Source organism: Platichthys flesus, chromosome 18 (assembly GCF_949316205.1).
Source record: "Platichthys flesus chromosome 18, fPlaFle2.1, whole genome shotgun sequence".
NCBI classification, from domain to species: Eukaryota; Metazoa; Chordata; class Actinopteri; order Pleuronectiformes; family Pleuronectidae; genus Platichthys; species Platichthys flesus.
The window spans coordinates 11621427-11646266 of record NC_084962.1 but is presented as its reverse complement, the minus strand read 5'-3'; the positions used below and the strand labels follow the sequence as shown (position 1 = coordinate 11646266).

The 24840-nt window shown below is 43.9% G+C and overlaps 1 protein-coding gene across 8 annotated transcripts in view; it reads right to left on the bottom strand.

Moving 5' to 3' along the window:
• The window catches only part of eya4 (EYA transcriptional coactivator and phosphatase 4), a 43700-nt gene that overhangs the window by 3195 nt on the left and 15665 nt on the right, over window positions 1-24840 (bottom strand). For 2 of the 8 annotated variants that reach the window (XM_062411870.1, XM_062411869.1), the window contains exons 3-18: window positions 17249-17298; window positions 14782-14903; window positions 11870-11953; window positions 11248-11325; window positions 10473-10539; window positions 10178-10320; window positions 9759-9902; window positions 9507-9589; window positions 8196-8370; window positions 6844-6980; window positions 6501-6584; window positions 2956-3045; window positions 2578-2636; window positions 2002-2162; window positions 982-1096; window positions 700-821 (exon numbers count right to left, since the gene is read on the bottom strand). In XM_062411870.1, the coding sequence (XP_062267854.1) occupies window positions 700-821; window positions 982-1096; window positions 2002-2162; window positions 2578-2636; window positions 2956-3045; window positions 6501-6584; window positions 6844-6980; window positions 8196-8370; window positions 9507-9589; window positions 9759-9902; window positions 10178-10320; window positions 10473-10539; window positions 11248-11325; window positions 11870-11953; window positions 14782-14903; window positions 17249-17298 (1714 nt within the window). Of the gene's footprint in view, window positions 1-699; window positions 822-981; window positions 1097-2001; window positions 2163-2577; window positions 2637-2955; window positions 3046-6500; window positions 6585-6843; window positions 6981-8195; window positions 8371-9506; window positions 9590-9758; window positions 9903-10177; window positions 10321-10472; window positions 10540-11247; window positions 11326-11869; window positions 11954-14781; window positions 14904-17248; window positions 17299-20596; window positions 20952-24840 lie in introns of those variants that run through there. The other 6 variants (XM_062411876.1, XM_062411875.1, XM_062411873.1 and 3 more) reach the window with 5 other exon arrangements.

Below are 24840 nucleotides of genomic sequence, written 5' to 3'. Positions count from 1 at the left end.
TTATATGAAAGGTGCTGCCATGACAGAGATCAATACTGCCACACCTGTAAATAACCAAAATGTCAAAATGAACTGGTGGTATTTCTGACACAGGGTTTGGCCCAGTTGTCGACCACAGCTGTAGTTCTGTGGTGATCAAATTAGTCCACAGTTCGGATATAATACAAATCAAATCAAATTCCACACTGTACTTCCCTGGGCCCTCAACAAGTTAGGTTAATTAAAAGAGTAACAGTTAATAAGATTCTAGTTATACAATATAAATAAATCATTGGGAATTTTCATAGACTCAAATCTGAAAATCGACACTGCATAGACAAAGATTTGCTTTCCCCCCTTTCTCCCGCTCACACACACACACACACACACACACACACTATAACTCGAAACATCCCCGGCCAACCGCTCGGTGAACCTGAGCCAATCTAAAGCCATAAGTTAAATATCTGGACGGGCAACAGGATATCAGTCACACATGGAGTAGATGAGGTGAAACATCAAAATAATGCATAACCAACAAAACACATCTGACTCTAGAAGCGTTAACATATCATACAATTAAATATATAAACACAAATACAATCTAATAGCTCCTTTCCACGTTATTACTGTGTTATTTCCACTGATGTTTGGAATGTATATTTATGCATTTGATTATTGGCTTATGATTGATGGTGTGGTTGTGCGCTATAGTCTTACCTATTTTGGTTGCGCTGTAAATATTCTCGACAGGGAAAACAGATCCCAGACTATATAAGAGAACTTTAGCCAGAGCTGGTATGAGCTGCGTCGTGGTCACCAGCACGTTTACACAGTTACTCCTGCGGGACAGAGAGGAACAGAGGGAACAGGCCGCGTAAAGAAAGGATAGATAACGGATAAATGGATCATTAATCAACGTCTGATGCTGACGGACGGTTTCACACTCTGTGTACAGTTGCACAGTTGAAAGAATACAGCAAATGCAACGCGAACTGGCACCTGGAGCTGATGATGGACAAGGACTTGAGTGCGTGGGTGAGCCAGGAGTCGGTCAGAGCCTCCACCTCCGCTCTGAGCTGCAGCCAGGCGTCTCTCTTGGCGGGGCCGAGCAGCCCTGAAACACAGCACTGACTCATTTAATCCCCGGAGCAACAGGAATGAAAGCACACAAAGCAGGACAGTAGAGTTCAGGAAATTATCAACATGTATGTCCTCCCCTGTCCTATAACTGGAATACACTAGGGTAAGACCTACATGAAGACTTTGTGATGTGAGTCTATTGGCTTTGGTGTTTTCTGTCACAGTTCCACTGTAAATCACTTGAGGAAACACAATATACATATAGATCAAATTTCCTTTCAGGAAATTGGTTGAATTAAAACTTAAACATTTTGTCATTTAATACATTTGTATGTACATAGTGTACATACTATGTATTAGATATATGACTTGGGTTTTATCTGGGCTCCGAAAAAGTCTAAAATTCAAATATCTGAATTTTAGGTCTTAGAAAATCTTAAATACGTTAAAATATTAAGTCTTGAACAGTACTTAGATTAGTCTTTGTGTTGTAGTTCTTTCTCAATGATACAGATATTAGCATGCTGGAATAAAACTTAAAATAAGTCAGGCCAACGTGGAACTGATTCGCCCTCAGTCAAAAGTATCTCAGTACTCTTATCTGGTCTGTGGGAAAGACTATAGACACCTTCTGTCTCTGGCTCTTGCTTGACAGATAATGTGATGTTTAGCTGCTATACTTCTCTTTATCTTCAATTATGGGGAAATGTAAGTAATTCTAAGACTCTGGTATTTCTTCATATTTGTAGTGCTTGACATTGGTCTTACATTTCATTCATTTTGGTCTTAAAATGTCACTTAACCTGCAACCAAAGCAGCTGTAGTGAGAATCAACTGAATAAAAACACAATTTTTTAGTATTTTCGGCACTTGCTCTCTTTTATCGGACGCTACATAAACAAACATGGTATCCAGTGAGCTCCTGTCTGACTGTCTTACCCCCCACATTGTTTTTGTACGTGCTATACATCTCTTTGACCCGTCGGTAGCGGAAGGCCAGTTTCCTCATCCAGTCGACCCCGCCGCGGACGCCCGTAGCCAGGCACAGGTTAGCGCTGGTTGCAGCTGCATGGAAGCCATCAGTTGCAAAACTGTAAGTACTGTCAATAATAATGATATGTTTTATTTGAAAAATCTGCTCTGGTAGAACAAAAAAGTTCAAGTTGTTATTTTGTTTTTGTGATTCAGTATTATAAGAACACAACTTCTGAATGCATTACACTTTGAAGGCTTGAGTAAAATATTCACATTTTAATTTAATTAATTGATTAAATATTACTTCAGCAAAAATAAGAGTTGCAAATATAAATATATAGACATTTCTAAGTTTATAATAATATTAATAAATTGCATTTACATAGCGCTTTTCAAACCCCTCAAAAGCACTTTACATAGTGAAGGATAAAATAAGGAAAATCAACATGATCTTTAAAACAAAGAAAAAGATAAGAATGAGGTAAACCAAGAAAAATAAAAAACAATAAATAAACATAGTCAGCTGTTTCTATTTCTCACCTTAAGTCCTGGCCATTGTCATCTGATGACACATCATCAATGTGTACCTGATCACATTCCTGTTTACACAAAAAAAACATAAGTTAAACATATGATGGATTTATTGATCAATTGAGCACATATAATAAGAATAATGACACAAAGACATACTTAAATTTAAATATAAAATATTTTATATAAATAATATTGCCATTGCATAACAGCATGTGGGTGTTACCACATTCACACCACTAGAGGGCAGCAGTAGTATTTCACTGAACGACAGCGAGTTTTAAGAAACTGGTGTTGTTGTTGTTTGTGGCAAAATGTAATAATTTAAGCCTTGATTCTGTCTAAATGTGTGTGTTGATGTGTGTCTGCTGACGTCTGCTCTCTCACCTCCAGGTCATTGAAGAATAAGTGTGTGTCGGCCAAGTTGAAGATCATCTCCTCCATCCTCAAACCCAACGTGACAGCCATGGGAGGGTCCTGTCCGGGGAAGAAGATATCATCAGCATGACGTTACCTTGATGACCAATCCTCACCATATCCTTTGACCCTCTTCCAGACTTAATAGATTTCTTAAATGCGAAAATAACAACAAAATCATTTCGGGTCTTCCCAATTCAACTTCCCGATCCTTGTGCGCCCCCCCAACTTGCAGAGTTGGTACACTCCACTCATCACAGCAGATGCTGACAGACAGGTTGCACTTGTTCTGTCCCATCAACATTCCTCATGCTTGGTAGGGGGTTGTGTTTGTGGGGGGTGAGAGGAAGAGTGTCTGTCTTCATCTGTGTGTATTGCAGAAAGTAGGTTCCCTCCAAGGGACTGATATGTGGTATGTGAGTGGTTAGTGTGTGTGTGTGTGTGTGTGTGTGTGTGTGTGTGTGTGTGTGTGTGTGTGTGTGTGTGTGTGTGTGTGTGTGTGTTTGGGAGAACGTGGCCTATTCTGCCAGCCCCGGGGCTCAGCTGCAAAAACCATCATCTGTGATAGGTCAGCGAGGGTCGACAGCTAGCCCTGCGATTCGCTGACGCCATCAGACGACCAGAATAGAAAGACACTAACAGGAAGGAGAGTGAAAGTGAGTGAAGAGGGCACACACACACACACACAGACACACACACACAGAAAGAGAGGGGGAGAAAGAGATGATCGGCATTCCTGAGAGTGAAAGTGCCAAAAAAAAGTGATTGAACCATAAAGTTGAAAGCTGTGAAGTGCGTACGGCTCTCCACAAGTTAACAGCCGCTAATAGTGACAGGAGCAATTGTGACTGTGGTTCACTCCCTGCTTTTTCTGTCAGTCACACAGACAGGAGGCACTTAGCTTTGTCTCTCAGGTAATGATTAGGCTGGCGGCCGGCCAGAGGAGAGTTACGGACAAATCCACGTTTGTCAAAACACTCGCAGCTGAAATGTGTTCGCTCCCTCCACACGGTTGAACTTGGCCGCGCTCAGGGCTCCAGAAAGGCTGAGGTGGCTTTTAACTGCAACACTTTGCCAGACAAGTTAAATCAAATAGGGAGAATTGAAAATATTACTTTGGTCTGGCGAGGGTCGCCCTGCAAAACAATTCCTCTCTCCACCTCAGCTATTATCAGCCGAGCTCGGGAAACTCGACACTTCACGTTGATGTGAACATTATCGCGAATGGTTACAACAACTCGGGTAGTTTGTGTCTGTGTGCGGTAAAGAAACACGTCCATGTGTGTATTCACGGAGAACATCACGGAGAAGAGACATGTCCTCAGATAGCTCCTCGTGGTTGCTATGTCAACAGTGTAAACACTATTTTTGGAGAGGTGTGAACAGACACAGCTGCTACTCCACTTCTTCAGGTCAGCGGCAGCAAACGAGGTAGAAAGAAATGCTCCAACATATATTTCAAGGAATGAAAACAACTTATTTAGAATCAGTTTGCAAGTAAAAAGAAACGCACAACTTATGGTGTATAGTACTACACTCACACATACACACGGCGTTGTGTCGACATGTCTTCAGGGGGCAAACCTTTTCCTAACCTAACCCTAAACCTAAACTTAACCTAAACCTAATCTCAACCTAACCTTAAAATATGTCTTCACCTACGTTATAAGGACCATTACCTGGACCACACACAAACACACACACACACACAGTTTTACAATACACTAGGGCCTTTATAAAACCCATTAAATCTGAACAGCCAAACATTAAATTCCCCCAAGTACAAAGTAACTCAGTTGTGCATCAGTGCCCACAAGCCCTTTCTGTGAAAAACCCTATGTTCCGATTGTGCTATTGTGTGTGTGTGTGTGTGTGTGTGTGTGTGTTTCTGTGTGTGTGTGTGTGTGCGGGGCCAGTTTTTGTTCCTCTGCCAAAACAACACGTCGGAACGGACGCAAAAGCCCGCACAGGCAGAATGGTGGCGATGCTGGGGCCCACAGGAAACGACGTCACCCAATAAAAATCTGAAGCCCCGGCCACATAGGATGATCCCAGATCAGCGCCAAGAGCCATTAAAATAAAGGAAACTATAAACAGTGTTGATGTTATGAGTGAAGGTGAGACCAGCTAATAAGTCCACAGTGAAGTTTGAAACAAAAACCAGTCCAGGTAAAATAATGTGCACGTTAAAATGGGATTGAATCAAGGGAAGCATGGTCAAATTATTCATGGACTTAATAATTCAGTTGTAAATAAGTAGTACATTTTAAGACTTTTAATAATTTTATTATGTATGTGGTCATTGTCATAAATTGTCCATAACTTCCATGAGGTAGTTGATGTAATGTTAATAATGTACTAAGGAAAAGGAAGCTTTTTGTGAGGTTGTTGTATAAAGGCCAGAATAACAGGAAGAGGTTAAAACAAAATATACCGAGGTGTGTGTGTGTTTGTGCGGGATAGGGTCGGGGGGGTTATCTAATGTTAATGTTGTCATTGGACCAATCTCCTTGTCGCTTTTACTTTCAAAAATATAATGCATTGTAAAAATGTAGTGGAGTAAAAATTTAAGATATTTGCCGATATATGTACTGGAGTAAATGTACCTTAAAAAACATCTACTTAAGTTCTGATACATGAAAAATTTACCTAAAAACAGTACTGAAGTAAATATACTGCATAACATCCCACCGGTAAATATGCTCTCATAATAATGGTATTTGAACTTAAACATGAGTTCTATTCGATCCTGTAGAAATCACTGTATTATTAATGTACTCTGTTCAAAATCATATTTGTTCATTAGTGGATGATCTTGTTTCGATATCTCAAGGAAAGTTATATAAATATGACTGAGATCATAAAAAAAAACATCTGAAAAGTGTGAACAGGACGTGGAAATACTTCTTAGAGCCCTGAGTAATGTTTGCACCTCTTCCTGCCGGCGAACGATATGCAGCCTGTGAGTCAAAGCCTGGGGCTGAAAACAGTCCACAGGTCAGTCTCTGCAGGAGTGATTGTGAGGCTCATAGTCGTGAGCTCATGGCAATAACTGGAGGCGAGCAGGACGAGTGCATCAGCAACATTCTAATCTGCTCCCTTCTTGTCTTGTTCGGACTTTGGCAGCTGGACAGACAGAGAGCCGTTTAAAGAAAGAAATTAAGTGAAAGGCGATGAACTCCTGCCCCCGTCACTCCTAATTCCCAGTGAGAAATATGCCCTCGTCTCAACATGCTCTCCTGGGCCGGTCAGTAACAGGATGATGCATCGCCTCTCCCAGCACCAGTAGAGCGGCATGTTACCGCCTTTTGGGATTTTTGACAACTGGATGCTTCACTTATAAAACAACGATTGTGCCCCTCGGAGAAAGATTCACCAAGCTTCATTTAATCCCCATTATACCAGTAACCCGGGACTCAACGGTTGACAGGAAGATGGATCGACGGATGGAGACGGCGTCGGGTCGATTCCACAGTGAACACAGACAGACAGTGAAGGCACGCTGATGATCTTACCTTTCCATATTTCTGTGCGTAGGAGCCGGTGAGCAGAGAGTGGAAGACAATGATGGTCTCGTCCAGATCCCACACAAACACCCTCTAAGAGAGCAGAAAAGAAAAGCAGACGCATTAAAGGAGGCTTTTTTTCCCCTGAAATGATACATCCATATGCACACGAGAGTTCTAGAGGACAGTGACCTGGGTGGTCGCGCTCTTTATCAGCCTCTCCCCTCTCGTATTTTGAGACTTAGTGAGCAGAGGGGACGAGGACCAGAGGGAATACCACACATCCACCCAGAATGAATGGAATAGTTGGTCGGTAATGTAAGGGACGCTCTGTCAGCGGGTGTTGTTTTACCTCCAGGTCGCTATCAGGGGGAGGGGACGGGTTGTTCTTGCGGCCCCTGCCCCGGGACTTGGACCCCCCACTCCGGCAGGCCCGGTCGTCCAGCTCTTTGATGGGCGTCGAGGGGCTCTGCACCGTCTCAAAGTCCCCTGAGAGGGAACGCAAACACATACGGGACATTTGAAGACATTTTAAAACTGACAAATCTGTCTTGGGGCATGCGGGCGATCACAAACCACACTCGGATTCGCTGCATTAAAGCGACAGTAATGATGCGGTGGGTGCTGCTGATCCCGCAGGTGCTCGGGAGTTGTATCCACTTCAGGAAAAAAGCAATAACTCAAGACTTTGTACACTAATAAGCCATCTTGTCAGGTTTAATAACTCAAGGTAATTGGCAGCACAGATCCACGTAAAGACAGACAGGGAGAGAGCTTGAGCAAATTCACGTGCACATGTGCAGATTTAACGGTGGACGCGAAAGACAGAACTGTGCGGTGATTCGCAAAAAGTGAGGTAATCCGACGCTTCTCGCAAAAGATACCGTACATACGAGATTCTGCCAGAGCACGAACACACACACACAGAATTTTGCTCCTACACACACACACACACAAACACACGCACACACCCTCATATGCCATATGCTCCCACTGCTGTGTGGTAACCAGAACCAGACTCTAAGCTTCAGCTCTCATATTGTTATGTCTCAATCAGGGAGAGAGGGAGGTGGAGAAACAGGGGAGGGAGGGAGGTGGGCTAAAGACACAGAAAGACACGGGGAGCATGTGAGCGAGCGAAAGAGAGAGATACCGAGCGTAAAAACAAAAAAAAAAAAAAAAGAGAGAGAAAGAGAAAAAGTGAGAAAGGCAGAGAGCGGCAGAGCGCCAGTGACAGGAAGAATGATAAGCTCCTTTAATCAGGCCTCCTGAATTACAGCCAAGACAAACCGAAGAAAAATGTGAAAAAAATATGAAGCCATATTTCTGCACATATGGGTGCACTTTAGCTCTTTATTATTTTCTCTTTCCTCCACTTTCTCCGACTTGTCCATGAAAGTGCAATTTTCAACATTACTGGGCACTAATCAAAAAACCTCTCGGGCTAATGTAAACACACGCCGATTCTCCAATTAGCGAGCGTGGTGCCAGGTAACTGTGGCTACAGGCCTGAAGTCACTTCCTGTGCTTCATCATAGGCGTGGAAAAGAGGGTGTTGAAATCAGTTACCGAGAAAACTGGGGTGTTTATTTCCAAGATGCTGGGGCCACAACGCGAGCGGTGAGAAAAGCTTTTGACGATTTTGTTTGCTTATTTCGGGGCGGAAGAGTTGTTAGTCTTTGTGTGTTTCTGTTTAGCACAAACCTGGGTGAAGTTCAGCGGCCTGTCCGGTCATGGCGGGGGCGGGATCCTGCAGCTGGTAGGCCGCCGTGGAGCCTGTGCCGTCCACGCTGTTGGAGCTCATATAGGTCCCGTAAGTGGAGGCGGAATAATACTGGGCGTACTGGTTTTGGCCAAACGTCGTATATGAGGGGTAATCCTGCAGAGAATAACATCAGTTAGAAGCAAAGAAGGAAAGAAACAGGGAAACTGAGATGTTTCACTTTTCTGGAAAGGTTCAGACTGACTTTTGAAGATTTTACAAGTGTTCCCTCGCATTTCTCTAATCTTTTATTCCCTCCATTCTGTATTTTTATATCTTTTTATAACAATTAAATCCTTGTGTTGCTGCTTTTTACAGACCCAGTGGAGATGGGCGCTTTTACGAGTCAGCTCTCTAAACCTGTCACTACGTCCATCTGTACGAGTCCTTAAAGTCCATAAACTGGAGCACACCACATGAATGCACAAACACACACACACACACACAAACAGTTGGTGTGTAGTCAGCAAAGTGTGTGTGCAAACGTACATTTTTCAAACAAACTGTACACATACTTGCTTTAAATCAGTCACTCAAAGTTTCTGTCACGCTTGCTTTCTCTTTTTCTGTTAAACTCATACACTTGCACACACACACACACACACACACACACACACACACACACACACACACACACACACACACACACACACACACACACACACACACACACACACACACACACACACACACACACACATCCCATTCCCCTTAATCCACCCACACGGGCCAAAGCTTGACTTTCTTCCTGTAAACAGCCACATCTATCATGGTGGGACACTGAAATCCCCCTATAAGCATTTTACTACCACAATACAATTCATCATAAGGACGAAGAGAAATACTCAGAACAAAATGCTCTTTCACAAAGAACTAATTCTCTGTTTCTCTCCTTAGTTTTTCCCCCCGTTGCGACGTCACAGTGTAATTACATTTCATTTCTAAGAGCCGCCGCGAGCGAGGAAAGTTGTGTGGGTTTTGTGCAACTGCAAAACCACTTCTGGTCTCGAAATGCTATCGCAACTGCTTCGGCACAAAACCCCCGGTCCTTTGTGTGAGCCGGCGTAATGAGGAAAATGACGTCCGCTTGACCACTCAGACCAAACATGTGACGTGGTTGATCCGCTATGGCAAGAGCTCCCCTAGGAAATGAGCTGCTCTTATTGGCCTGGGAAAGTGAACGCTGAGGGTTTAAGCTGATGGACTAGCCTGCGTGCACGCAAAGTGACACACGCACACACACAGACTCGTACCTGCTGTGTGGCAGTGTAGTTGGCGGGGTTGGACACTGAGTTGTTGGTTGTGTAGAGGCCTGAGGAGGGGGTGAAACTGGAACCTGGAGCGGGATAAGAGAGTAAAAGTCACGGCACAATAAAAGTTCGGATCGTTTTTCATCAGGAGTTCAAAACTTGGACGATTCCCCCCAATTTCTTTATTAACATCAGAATGCATGTGTTTTCTGAGTTGAGGTGACAAGTGGTGCAGGTTTGTTGTTGCCGACAGACCTGGCATCTGATAGGGCGAGTATGCCGTCTGTCCAGGCTGGGGCGTGGTGAAGCCGGGGCTGTAGCTGAGGCCTGTCTGCAGAGGAGACTGACTCTGGGCCAGGCCGCTCTCCGTCTTGATGCCCGGCAGCATCACCCCGAGGTCTAAGACGAGGGAGAAACATTGAATATTGTACAAAAAAGTGTGAGGAGGCTATGTTTTTGTCTTTGGATGTGAATAAAAGATGTAAATAGTTTTTGTCTGCATAAGGAAAAAAGGTAAAGTCTCTGTTATTGTATTAAGTTGTTTTAAAAAGACATACTGACACTTTAAATATTTTTCTATTTAACATAGATTAAAAAAACAAGTTATATTTTCTAAAATGGGTTTAGCTCAGCTATATCCCTGTGAGTCAGTGCATGTGTGTGTTTGTTGGTACCGTAGCTGGACAGTCCATAGGCCTGGCCTGACTGGGAGTAAGCGGTGTAGACGGAGGACTGCTGCATGCTGCTGAACTGGGGTTGGCCGGCGTACGTCGGCATAGGAGGGGCCGCGGGCGTGGAGAGGATGTGAGGGTAGGGCCTGGGAAGGACGGAGAGACAGAGAGGTGATGAAGGTGCTGGGCAGATTATAGCACACAGGAGCTTTAGCGGGTGAATGGGTGAAATTTGAATCGAGATATCCGATAAGGATTCTCGGAAAGCAACCCTCCGTTGTATGTAAGTCAGACTTACTTTGACGGGTAGAGGGGAGGCGAGTACTGGTGGGCTGAGCGAGGGCTGTATCCGCTGCTGGTGATTACTGAAAACAGCAGAATGATCAGAAACAACAAGGAGAAAACAGAGTTACGGATGGTGTCGACTCCAATCCTCTGTTTTCTTTCACATTTCACAAAAAAACTCTCCTGAACAGCACAATTCAAGGCCCTCTGCTCGCCGGGGCTGAGACCCTGTTCCAGTAAACACAATTTGAATCATTTTGAATGGCGGGGAGCCAAGTTATTTCTCTTTAGAGAGCACTGTAGTGCATGCAACCCTCAGAGTGGGCCTCATGGTAAAACACAATGTCTGTTTGTGGTCATTGAGATGTCAGAGCTCAACGCTGACAAACACCCCGCTGCTTTCTAACCCTCGCTGTGTGTTTCCTAATGGTTTTCACGGATCAGTGTCTGCGTGTGTGTGTGTGTGTGTGTGTGTGTTTGTGTGTGTGTCTCGCAGTGGAAAGGATCACGGGGTCGTGTGTGAGTCTATAAAAAAACGGCAAGTGCAAAATTGTCCCTCCCGCTCCTTCATCCCTCTGCCAGCCTTTGATGACGCAATCCAAGGACAGGCAATGCTTCATGGGATTAAAGCTTTCAGCGGGCCGACCGCTGATCCGCAGCGGATGGTGGTGTTTGTGTGTGTTTTGTGTGACTGAGAAAACAGAGCGAGAAAGCCCAGAGACGACAGGTCTGACACGTGGGAATCTCTTTGTGTGTATGCAGCAAATAGGTTTATATATGTGTGTTACCTGAGCCGGCGTATGTGTCCAGTGCTGTGTCGCCTGTTGTGGTGACTGTATCGTTGTTGTTCATAGGCTCTGTTTTCACTTAAGGAAGAGGGAAAGGATCGGTGTTAGGGGAGGCGGGTAAGGAAGTACCATCACACACAAAGAAAGCCTTATTGAGTCCAGAGCAGGAAACTACCATGCAGTTCAAGTACGGGTGCAAATGTTGTGTGCAGGGTTCCCACAGTTTCCAAATGACTTTGTGTAACCAAGTCCAAACATCACAATCCCTGTAAGGTTTTTTATTGTTTTTGTCTGTTTTTATCCCAAAAAGATTTGAAATTGTAAGTTTTAAAAATGTCATCATTCAAGGTAACCTCCCCAGCTAATTTGTCAAATCCCCTCCAATGTGTTGACTGGTGGGAACCCTGCGAATCTATAAAAAAAAAAACCTCCATTGTGATGAATTCACACTGTAATCCAAAGACAATAGAACACGGCACAGCAAACGAAAGAAATCACAGCAATTCTGACACAAGAACGTCCCGTGTATGACGAGCCTAAACTGTATGAACCCATCACTTTTTTGCATTCAGCTTATTTGACTTCTGGCCTGGGATTTACACACACACATGCTCCTCTGTACCATAGTCCTTGGAGCCCGGGGCGAGGGGCGGGCTGCTGCAGCCCAACAGCCAATCAGCCGTGTTTAGAACGGTCATACTTTCACCTAAAGGGGTGCAAGGTGGGAAGGTTGTGAGGATACGACACACCGAGGACCTGGCGTGTCTCAGGTAAATGTGACATGGTGATCATTTTCAACACTCGTAGTATATTTGTATCGTGAAAGGTGTTTTTAACTGAACAGTTTCACATTTTGGAAAATACACTTATTCGCTTTTTGCTGAAGGTCGGATGAGAAGCTAAATATGACAACTCACTCAGAAGGTCATGAATTTAAGCATCATCAACATGAGGAACTAGCAGATACTAAAGAAAGTCACTATACCTAACCTTGAAATATAAAAAACACAACTTGCTGTATTTTTGCATTGGTTTTCCAAAGGAAAGGTGGAAAATCCCGTTTTGCCCTCCACCAGCTCCTGAGGGAAATATCTGGTTCTTTAGCAGCTAAATGCTTTGCTATGTTCACCAGCTGGTCGCTAACTCTTTTGCTCAAAACAACAGCTTGATGCTGCTGAACCTTTGCTGAACGAGTAGTGAGAGGGAACTTTAGCAGGGAGGTTATTGAAAGCGTCTGGTGATAATTGTCTGTCGGTCATTAACATAAACTGTACACAAAGATGGACGACACGTCTCCACTTTCTCCCATGACCCAAATGAAGCTAAGATACCCCAGATACGAGGGCTGCCATTTTGCACATTTGGACCAGAGTCCCCCCCCCCCCCCCCCCCCCGTTTTTATAGCCTCAAATAATGTCGTCCATCTTTACATACAATCCATGGTCAGTGACTTTAAGTGGCATAAATAGCTTAGAAGTAGTCAAGGGATCCACTGTAAATATAGTTTACTGGTTAAAGCTACTTTAACAAACAGTTATAAAAGTGATATCAAAGTTCTCATCCAAATGAAGTGAATGAGAGTATTTGCCAAAACGTCAAAACTAGTCCTTTAAAGAACAGTCATCTCTCATCACACATGAGAGATGACACATCTGTCGACCACCTTTAACATCCAACATCTGATTTCATTTTCTCGTCACTTGCTGCACATGATAAAGACTCGTCATTACGATCAGAGGGCGCCGTTTAATTCGGGACAACTTCATTAATCTTCCCGGGGAGCAATACAACCCATCGGACGAGCCCTAACGAAGACAAATGAGTTGCTATGGAGATGGCCCACTGGCTGGAGAGCCGGCTGATGTCAGGTGAGGGGAATGTTGGGTATGTCGTTTGTTTTGGCTGCGAGCTTGCAGATCCTGCACTGTCTGCTTTAACCATTAACTGTGAGCTCATCAAGAAATGATTTAACATGCTCTAATATGGTCTGAATGCACCGTTAACTCCTCTCCGAGCGCGGCTATTTCTGTGCGCGACTCTGTTTTGACAAATCAAGTTGACCGAATGCAGCAATCTCACTTTTTCCATTCCATTACTATTAAAAGTGGCCCCCGTAGCCTGTTAAATCAGCAGTAGATCAAAGCCCTGCCCTCAACAAAAGCACTTACATCCAGCGCTGTTACATCAAACCGCCCCATCAAGAACAAACCCCCAGTACAGAGAATGAGAGAGGGGCACATCACGGGTGACAGGAGGGGGGGGATAGATGAGAAGAAGGAAAGAGACTGACGGACGGAGGAAAGAAAGGAGAAACGGAGCGAGAGAGAGTGGGACAAAGGGAAGAAAAAGAGAGGAGAGGGATCGATGGTGTTGACATCTAAGAGAGCGGTGAGGCTTTAATGCTCTTGTAGAGGAAATAGTTTCCAGGGGGATTTTAGGCTCGCACCCAAACATATATACAGATACACACACGTACACACACACGCACACACACACACACAGTTTGCAAGTGTTAGCGGAGGAGGGCTCCACTGTGTGTTTGCACACATTCTCCAGTGGTTAACTCGAGTGTTCATGCCAGCACACATGTGTGTAAGTGTGTGCATTTGAATGTGAAAAGTTCTTATCTCTGCATGTTGGAAAAGTTCTGGCTGATGATTCTTGCAATTGGTTTCAATTCGTTACATTACACTCATCTAATACTTTGCCCAAAGTGAGTTGCTATTTCAGTTGAAGACGTGGATTTGTCCAAATAACACTTGCAGAGAGCTGATCCGCTTTCCAGGAGCTAAGTAAAAAGTTAAAAAGTAAAAAGTTGCTGTTTACGACTCTATATAAAGATTGAACACGTCCATCTTGCACATTTAAAGACAGAGTCTGTGCGGAAGCGATTGGGGTGGGGGTTGGGAGGGGTAGGGGGGTGGAGCCGCAGAGGTCCCGCCGAAAACACGCGCTCGACCAATCGTGAGTCAGTCTCAGCTGTCAATCAGGGCAGAAACCGTCTTTGAGAAAAATCGATTTGACCTGTACTTTGTCACTGTCCCACCCACTAACATGGCGGAAGCTGAATTTATGACCTGTACTGCAGCAAGCCACCAGGGGGCTATCAGAATGATTTGGCTTCACTTTTGTGGAACCTTCATGTCTTCCATCTTTGTATACACTCTGCTTGTTTATGGAAGATTATGTGCCAAACTATTTCTTATCTGTGTCCTGTGACTTCCTGGGGGCTCTGCTGGGTCCCACTCCAGAAATAACAACTTTCGTCAACGAAAACCACAACTTATTTTAAAGTATTTCTGTCCGTGTATTGTTGCTCTCTGGGGTTTCATATTTATACAGACCGGAAAGTGGTATAAATCTTTGTTTAATGAATGCAACCTTATTCAGTGGTTGACTTTGATTGACTCAACCCAATAACCCCAACTAAATACTGTAAGTTTAAAGGAGCAACATGACGGTAAAACTTTATTTTGAACCGTAAAACTGTAACAACTGTATTAATGTGGCAGCAAACACGTCCTGCCTTCTCACCTCCTGTTCCATTGGTGGTGATGGAAGGGCTGCCGAGGCTGTTCTTGTCGAGCTTGGAGCCCGTCGAATCCACAACTCCCACGCGGTTATGAGGACTGGCTAGGTCCTGCATTTCCATAGACCTGCAGGAGGGAGGAAGAGGAGGGAGAAGATGGGATGAACTGGGATTTTTGAATGGATAACAGATCAACAGCGATACGCCCACACAGCTGGGAATGTCCCACCTCCATTTATGACGTGAGGATGAACACATTGGGTGACACGCGCTGACACTGTGACAAACACACACACTGAGTCATAAACTTCAAGCTTCTCCGTGCCACTTAGCTTACATGGGCATGTGCTCAGGGGCGGCTAGACATTGTCTGCGGGCCTGTTTGCACTTTTATAGAGTGTGTGTCTGTATATGTATACGTGTGTTTGTGAGTGTGTGTGTCACTTCTGGGCTCCAATACAAACACACAGCCTGCCAGCATGCTTTACTTTTACAATGTGTTCCACATGCATGACTGGGACCAACCAGCACACAAGGTGGTAATGATAAAGTGAGAGTGAGTGTGTAATAACCTGAGAGTGTGTGAGGGTGATTGGCCGCAAGTCAAAGTAAATATAGAAAGGAACAGGATGAAGGTACGTGTTTAAAGTGTTCATGTAGTACTCTACCTTTTTATATATCTATGTTTGCTGTTGATTCGATCTCTCTTGGTTATGACCGTGGCAACAACTAATGGCCAGCGAGAGGTGTGAATGTTTTCAATTCATTTTCATGCATGTGCACAGGGAAAAAAAAATCCACCTAAAACACCCGCTCATGACTCTTCATCACTGCTGCCGCAAACCCACACTCTGACGTGTTCTTTGGTGAAAGACAGTTTAATGTTGAGTCAGTGTGTGTGTATGTGTGTCTGTGTACGAACAGTGCCTCGTGTGTGTGTGTGTTTGTGTGTGTTTGTGTGTGAGGGCCCTGACTCAGGCTGCCCACAGGTTGGTCACACTCTTGCTCTTGTGTGAGACATCAAAGCGAGAAATGACAGAGATTGAGGGTGAATTAAACAAATGCGGGCTGCCGGTCTCACCACTGTGTGCGTGTACACATGTGTTTGTGTGTGTGTTTGTGTGTGTGTGTATGTGAGCAAAAAAGAGAGAGTGCACATCTGTGTGGCGGTCTGGAAGCGGTCCATGTAAATGCTATGGGCAGATAGCATCGCCACACATGACTGCAACCCGCAGTCAGACTGACAGGTATAAACATATAGCTTTCAGCGGACGAGCGAGAGACGAGGCGAGCTGGCGCAAAAGAGGGAACGCACAAAAGATAAACACTATAAATCAACTCTCTCCGTGCACTCTTTTTTTTTTTCTATTTACAGCTAAACATCCATTGTGCTCGGCTGTAGACTAAAAACACTGATCCCTGTTTTAATATCAACAGCGCTTTATTGAGATTATCGAGCCAAGCCCTGTAACTTCAAACATGATGTCCTAAAATATCCCGGCCGTACATGGCAATAAAAGTTAAGAACTTTTACAGATTGTGCCTCCACTCCTCCTTTTTATTCATCCCTCGCGCTCGAGTGCTTCAACACTCTTCTTCCATCATTTTCTTTTTCATCAGTCAACAGCAGGAAAGGATTCTGTCTCTGCTCCTAGTCTATTTCCCCCCCCCCCACCCCCTCTTTACTCTCTCGCTCCTCTTGGGAGGCGATGGCAGGCGTTGGTGTTTCATAAACTCGTCTCTGGTTTTCACATCATGTCTGCTCATTGAAAAAGTATGCGGCACCCCATAAGAATTAACTATTGATCGTGTATGAATAAATTGTGATGCACCCGTAAATAAGCCTTATTGTCAATACTGGTTAATCTGTGTCAAATAATCAATACATCTTTTAATATATGAAATGTCAAATAAAATGTGTCCAAAACCGTAAGATAATCATTTTACAGTCATGTACTGTAAGGCTGCAAATCATCTGATTTCAGAGGCTGGATCCTATTTATTATTAATTACAAGTTTTAATAATTATAAATTTGTAATTTTCTTTCTAAAAATAAATATAATAAAATAGCTGCAGGTATTATTTCTCTGATGATCAATTTATCAATTCAGCAGTAAATAATCAATATAAATGAATTACTGCATGTGCTCCATACTACCTCATCTTGTCCTTATATTCGATCAGTATATATGTGTGTGTGTGTGTGTATGTGTGTGCGTGTGTGTGTGTGTGTGTGTGTGTGTATGTGTGTGTGCACTGAAGTCTTGGGAAAGTGTTGATGACCTCATCACTAGTCGCAACTGCAGTGAAACCTCACCTCTCTGCACCATGAGCAGAGAGAGCTGGTACACACACACCGTACCCAAGCACACACACACACACACACATACATATTGTGTATCCATACACACGTGACTTTCTTAAAACTCCTGATATTGTCGTATTACGTAAACGACCACATGTGAGCGTACCTGGCGTCTGAAGGGTCTGGAACATGAGATTCACTGTGTGATTTCTTCACCTGCAGAGAAACCAAAGCAGAGGAAATGTTACGAAACATGCACACACACACACGCACACCACCCCACGTATTACATACACACAATAACATGCAGTGTTAGTGGGTCATACACTGGCTTCATATAACAAGTATTTATGACAAATTATTTTAATATATCGCTGTGAACACTTCTTAGAAAGAAAGGAGAAATAATGGATCAAACTAAAATCCGATCTTGAAACACATCAATAGAGGACACATCAGAGCAGGTCGGACTCGACTTTGGAAACACACCACAACTCAGGACCCACCGCTGAAGTGCTAACGGGCATCTAAACGACAGATATTAACTTTCCCTTGTTCAACTCTGACCCTGCTCCACCCCGAGCCCCAGCCCCTTCCTCAACCCTCAAAGAGTCGGGAGGTCACGGCGGGGTCACGTCAGGTCACCGTGCTCACTCTTCACCCTTAAACGGGTCAACGTCGACACTAAATCGAGCCTCGACTTTGGGGGGGTAACCGAGACATTTGGTCGTGTCAATCACTCGAGCGCCGGGGCTTTTCCTTCATCACACTCACACACGAGGAAAAAAAGAATTGAGAAAACACACTTCAGCCTTCAGCCCCGGTGCCTCACCACCCCGGAGTGCGCGGGCCACACTGACACACAGGCTTCTTTTTTTCAAACATTAACGGTGTGTGGCTGCATGTGAGGGTACGCGGAGCGAGACAACGGACCAGCGGTTCCCTATTAAAATTCCTCTCTCTTATTTGGAACAGGAACTAATTAGAACAGTAAATGCAGGGCGGAGCGAGGGCCAATGTGTACCAGCTGCCCCGTAATCACTGTGTCAACACACTGTCGAGGTGTAGGGCACGCGCGAGGTGCCAAACACACACACACCACACATGAAAACCCACATACAAACACACACACACACACACACACACACACACACACGGTCCAATTCACCCAGGCGGCATATATTCAAGCCATCTACACATTATCGCAATCACAGGTAAGTATACAGAGAAAGTGCACTGCCAAGCAGACACTTAACTGCAGGTTGGTGGAAACTAGGACATTTTTGTGTGAGTGTGTGTGTGTGTGTGTGTCTGTGCGTGTGCATATGTGTGTGTGTGTATGGAGTTATGGTTCTGATTAGAGGATCCTGCTGAGAGCGAATAAGAAGCAGCACTTAGCTGTTTAAGACAGGGTTCAAAGGTTAGTCGGTGCCCTTGTATGGATCACTTTACACACACACACATACACGTACGCACACACAAAGTCACAGACACACACAAAAGCCACTTTCATGTCATGTTTCATGCTTTGCCGAAATTTAACAGGGCTGTCAGTCACGGCATCAACAGCATGGCCGTGAGAAACAGCAATCCACATGTAACGCGCACAGAGAGCTGCGTACAAAACGCGTGTGTGTGTGCACAGCCCGCATGTTCGCACACACACACACACACACAGAAACACACATGCCCGGCTGTTTCTGTCTCAACATGCTCTGTGAAAACACAAGCACACGCAGGCTTTGATCCTGAAAAGCTTTTATCATTGTGCTTCATCCTTTGCACACTTTCTCTCACTGATGACATCTCGGAGCGTCTCACCTCTTTTGTCCCTATCACAAATACTTGTTCCGCATTTTCAAAAAGAGAATATATATACATTTAATTCATTTAACTTTTTCTTTTTGCTGGAGAACTTCTGTATAACATATTATTTAAAAAATAAATATTCTGTCATGCACCTAAACCTGTTTTTCATTTCATTAAACAAAACTTTTACTTCATCCGCTACATTGTGTTTATGATCCAGTTGGGACCTATTCGATCTGCACCACACGGATTGAGCTACAGGAAAAACCTGTCGTCCAATGATAAAGCTACACAAATCCAACTCTTCCTACTGGAGCTTTAGAAAAGAAGGAGCTCTGCATTCATATGCTCAGCGTTTATATTCCTCTTTCAATATCTCTCAGTCAAACAAGCGCAATTTCATCTCCAGCAACAAAATGAAGGGCCTCTTAGTATGCTCTGAGGTGGCCACAATGCCTGAAGTACCCACTTGTGTCACCCGAGCCATTTAAATAGGCGACCTTTGACCTGGTTGGCCGGGTGACCGGACTAGAACACAGCCCGCCTGCCACTGGGACTCCCTGAGGGATAAATACAGGTACCCGCGGTAATTAGCACTAATAACAATGATTTATTCAAGGGACCTACACACTGATATGTTTGTGTTGTTACTTGCTAATGACATTTATCATCTAATGGATGTTGAAATAATGTGACCCTAAAAGGCGGTGGAAAACAGTAGGTGTGGGTCAGAGATAAGCAAAAGCAGTTCTAGCTCTAGGTTCCTTGTTGTCCCCCTTTTTTTAGTTTTTAGTAAGTTTAGTAGCGAAAATAAAAAAAGTGCATCGACACCGTTTGTGTCATTGTTTCTGGCAAACTGCGAAAAGTGCGATGTGTTTCTGGTAATAACCCAACCCATCTGCAACGGGACATCTGATACCATGCATAGAGTTGCACACACACAAAGAAATAGAGAGAGTGAGAGAGAGAGCGAGAGACGCACACACAATTGAAATATGTCGGCTTGAAGACAGTCTGTTGTATTAGTTTCACTCTGCTTGTTTCATAACCAAATCATTTTTTTCTCCAAATAATCTTGAGTTATATAAAAAAATACTGTCATTTAAAATCGTCGCGCTTGGACATGAATCGTGAACCAATTTACACGATCAGGAAAAAAAAAAAAAAAGACGCCAGATAAATAAGATACGTTCCTATAATCCTACATAACTTCAAAAATTCGGAAAACGTAAATTAAGAATATTAATTAATTACAAACATCTCATGAATAATACTAGTTATAACAATGTATAGTATTCAGAACCTTACCTCTATCGGATAAAGGCAAAACAAATATATATTCTTTTAAAAAATAAAAAGAAGTGTTAATTAATTTAACTTGAATTAATAATAGTACAATGACAGTGCTGTCACCATAATCTACTAAACCATTTTTTTCCAAAATAATATTAAAACAGAAATCAATAACATTATGTGTCATTCTTTACATATAGGAGTATTTATTCAGTCAGGTGGCATAAAAATATAATATTAAATACACTCAAAGTACAGAAAACACTACAAATGCCTTATTTAAAAAATAAAATGAGTTTGAGTATAAAACCCATTCACACACACTATCTCTCTTTCTCTCTCTCTTAAGCTCTCTCTCACACACACACACACACAGACAAACACACATACAGAGTTAAAGATCCATTCTTACCTCAGGGTGTAATCGGGTCAATTAGGAGTCCTATACTTCCACAAAGCATTACAGAGCTGTACGATCCCACCAGCTTCCCGTCACACACAGTCCCCCTGGTCTCACACACACAGACACACGCGTGCGTCTCCAACACAAACACACCTCTGCTCCTCTCTATCTACCTGCCTCTCACTTTGCACTTATGGTGCCACGTTCCTCTTGTTTTGTTTTGTTTTTTTGCTCTAATCTATTCTTTTCTCTCTGTCTCCTTCACTCTGCAGGGTTTAGGAAAAAGAGAGAGACGGCATTTTAACAACACTCCTCCTCTGCGTCTGATTCTCTGCCTCTGAGGTCAATCTACACACAGCTCCTGTCTTCTTCGAGTAATGGGGAACATTTCACTCGTCCTGTTTCCTTCCACCTCTGCCTCCTCCCCTTCTTTTTCTCTTCTCCTCCTCCCCCCTCTCTCTCTCTCTCTCTCTCTCTCTCTCTCTCCCTCTCTCGGCTGTCACTCACTACACACTCACTCGCGCTAAAACCAAAGCCCTGTTTAAATATGTAAAATGTGACTCATTGCTTTGTGTGTTTGTGTGAGTCAATCCTCAAATAGACACAAATAAACTCCACTCCACTTTGTGATTGTAGATTGTGTATGAGAAATAAAACAATGATGAATTTCACATGGAAGGCTGAAACAAGCTGGGGGCCCCTAAAATCAAAAACACGCGTGTGTATGCTGCTCTCGCGTGGTTACCTCCACCGAGTTTGAACGGTAAACAGCCACGTGGGGAGGATGTAATGTTGACGTCTGGCTGTGCAGTAGAAAGTACATGCCACACCATAAACTTCACACCATGCAACTGACCCCCCCCCCCCCTCCACACAAACACACTCACACACACACACCCTCAAGTCATCGCACACGTAAACCTTAACATACACATCCAATCTGTGTTAATTGGAACCACACGGGCTGCACGTGTGGGTCATATGGGAAGGTTAGCCGTGTTCGGAGGGACAGGAGGGGGTGGAAGTGTGAAACTGGGGGGTGCAGCGTCAACTAGGTGCACAAACACACTCAATTTTCCCAGCTGACTTGCTCTGAAGATGGCACTCTTTCACTATCGCTGTCGACGTGTTCATCAGGGGAGGTTTCTGAATTTCCAACGGGATTAATAAAGTATCCGTCTATCTATCTATCTATCTATAAGGTCAAACACACACACATAAGTTAGCACAGTTATGCTTATTAGGACTTTGCATTGACTTCCATTTATTGTTTGGCTATAACCAAAACCTCATCTATTACCTTAAACATGAAGAATTCCCTAACCCTAACTTTCACCTAACCCCAAGTCACATCGGACCCCTAAACTTAACCAGAAGAAAAGATGTTTTTCCTCATTATGATCTTTTGAGGTCAGTTACTGGTCCTGGAAAAGGTACTTAAGTACACACACACACACACACACGTACACACATACAGTCGCGCACACAAACAAACACACACCAACATATACACACACACTATGGGAAACGATGTGAAACAACCACACACTTATGCGTCAAATTCTGCCTCCTCTTCAAAACTTCACCAGAACTTCACCTCACTAAAAACATTTCAAAGTGTCAGTTGGCTCATCTTGCGTTCCATTAATTCAGGCAGAGCATTTCTGCCTCCACCCAATACGAGTAGTAATGACTTCATTTTCACTTGTTGGACTCATACATTAAAACTTAGCATTAAAGTAATGAGCAGCAGCAAGTCTTAACAAGAATAGTCAGAGTTGATCAAGTAAATCTACAGAGCTCTCTATGACCTATGAACAGTTGTCACTGGAGCTACCCCTCGCCTATGAAAACAGCTTTCAGTCAGACTTTCACAAATGCGTAACATAGCATTTGTATTGTGTCTTTATAGGGTGGGTGGATCATAATGTTAAAGAGAATCCCCCTGTGTACGGTTAGTGTCTTACAGCTGACTCTACTCTAAGATTTTCTGATTTTAAATGTACATTAGAATAAACATTTTACGTGTGATTCAGCAAATTTTTACTTGGCAGTGCTTCATAGTCTAATAAGGTTAGTTTATTGTATCTTTTTAAATGCAGCACTCAGGTACTCTTGGTCCAACTTGGTTGTCTCTATTCCATTTAGTGGCTGCGGTAATCCCACTGAGTTAAACTTAGTAATTTTTAAAAGTAAAAATTTCCCTCTGCTGCCTGGACAGTAACCGTGAAATGGAGACAGATGCAGGAAAGGGCCGGGTGGGAGCAGAGCCTGTGGTAGCAGCAGGACGACTAACGCCTCGGATGATTGAAATCTTATCCAACTGCCGTGTGTCAACCAGATGAAAAGTCACGTATAATGAGTGGAGAGGAAAATATGGGTTTAGGGTTTAAAACCTACCATCTGAAAATACACTAAATATGTATGAATGAATTCTAACAGACAGCAGGGGTTGTGCAGCTATAATTTACAGCCTCTGCTCACAAAACTGTAATTAGGTGGGGATTTGAATGTGGGTGAAGTGACCCTTGTTAATGTTACTGTACATGTACAAGGCAACAGAAAAAAAACAGCTGAGAGGGGTGACAAATGAAAACAGGCCCAGAGACCAATTTGGAACAGGGCCACTGTCTCCAACTGTGAACCGGCCACCTTTAGCTCGGTCACCAGGGTGGCAGCGAGCGGGCCCCGCCCCACAGCACGTATCCCCCAAACTCTCAATAAAGACGTTGATTGATAGACTGCCTGTGGACCGGCGCACACATCTATCTGTTGCCGTACGTGCATGTCCACATGCGTCCGTGTGCGTGCGCCGGACGTCTGGGTGCACGCGCAGGACGAGCTGTCAGAACAGATTAGGGTGTTGCCGAAGCGCTTGACAACTCAAGCACTTTATTATTAGCCAGGCAGGACCCCGTCGGGAGGGGGTCGTCCAAAAACATCCCCCCGATGAAATATTTTCACAGCAAGCGGAGACGGGGAGCGAGGGAGGCGTCCCGAAGAACGCCTGATGAAATACACAAAAAAAAAGAAAAGGGGAGAAAAGGAAAACAAAACCGTAGCGTGGTATGGGCACAGCAGAGCAGTGAAGTGTGCCAAGAAAGCAGGTAGTATATTAGACAGCTAAATGACAGGGGCCGGCTTTGGTTTTTGTTGACTTTAGGAGTGTTTTAAAAGTGTCTGACAGAGGGGCCTCGCTCCCCTTTAAGAGGCCCTCGAGAACAACTTTGTTCTTTAACAGCAACAACAGCACTTCTTCTTCCCGTCAATGGACAGCGGGACACACTCCGATCCACTTCGTCTCATACTCATGTGGTTTGAATGTATTTCATTCCATTCTTTAAGTGCAAATTTAATTTTGAAAATTAAGCAAAAAAAACGATTGTTTCTTGGGAGAGATACGTGATATTAAGAGCTACCTTTTAAAGCCTGTATCAGCAACTTGTCTACTAAAAAGCTGAGATGGCGTCCTTGTGAATTTTCCCAGTCAGGAACTCCTTTTTAGGATTATTTTGACGCCATAGGGAAGAAAAATCATATCTACGTTAGGACATACGATTCTCGAGTATGAGGTTCTTCACACTCACTAATTTCAATTTTTTTTTTATGTCTAGATAATTCAAGATTCTTCCATGTATTATGCTAAGCTAAGTAGCTGCTGGCTGTGGCTTCAAGTCTGATCATACACAAGAGTGTTAATGATCTTTGGTCATTAAAAAACTATTTTCTAAAAATGTTAACCTGTACAAAATCCAATTTACAGCCACATAAACAAACCACACACACACGTACATAGTCAGCCACACACACACCTGTGCAATGTGATCATCCAGCCCCCCCCCCAACCCTCTTCCGGCCACTGACATCGGCTGCTATGTGTCGACCACAGAACACACTCATGAAGGATGGTACTCACCACACAAACACATCCTCCATCTCTTTCTCTTCTCCACATTCTCTCATTTTTTTTCTCTCTCTCCCTCTTTCTCTCTTTCACACACACACACACACACACACACACACACACACGCGCACCTAGTCTCACCCGATTACCTGCATCCCCCCTCCCTCCCTGTTCAAAGCTCTCCTCTCTACCCATTTGTATGAGTGGTTATCGGTGTGGTAACTCAATCCCCTTCCTTTCATGTAAAATACATTGTGCTGAGCCTCCTCCCACCCTCCACCACTCCTCCTCCACCTCCACCCCCGGTCCCCCCCCCCCCCCCCCAGCCCGGGGAGGTGTAAAACTATCC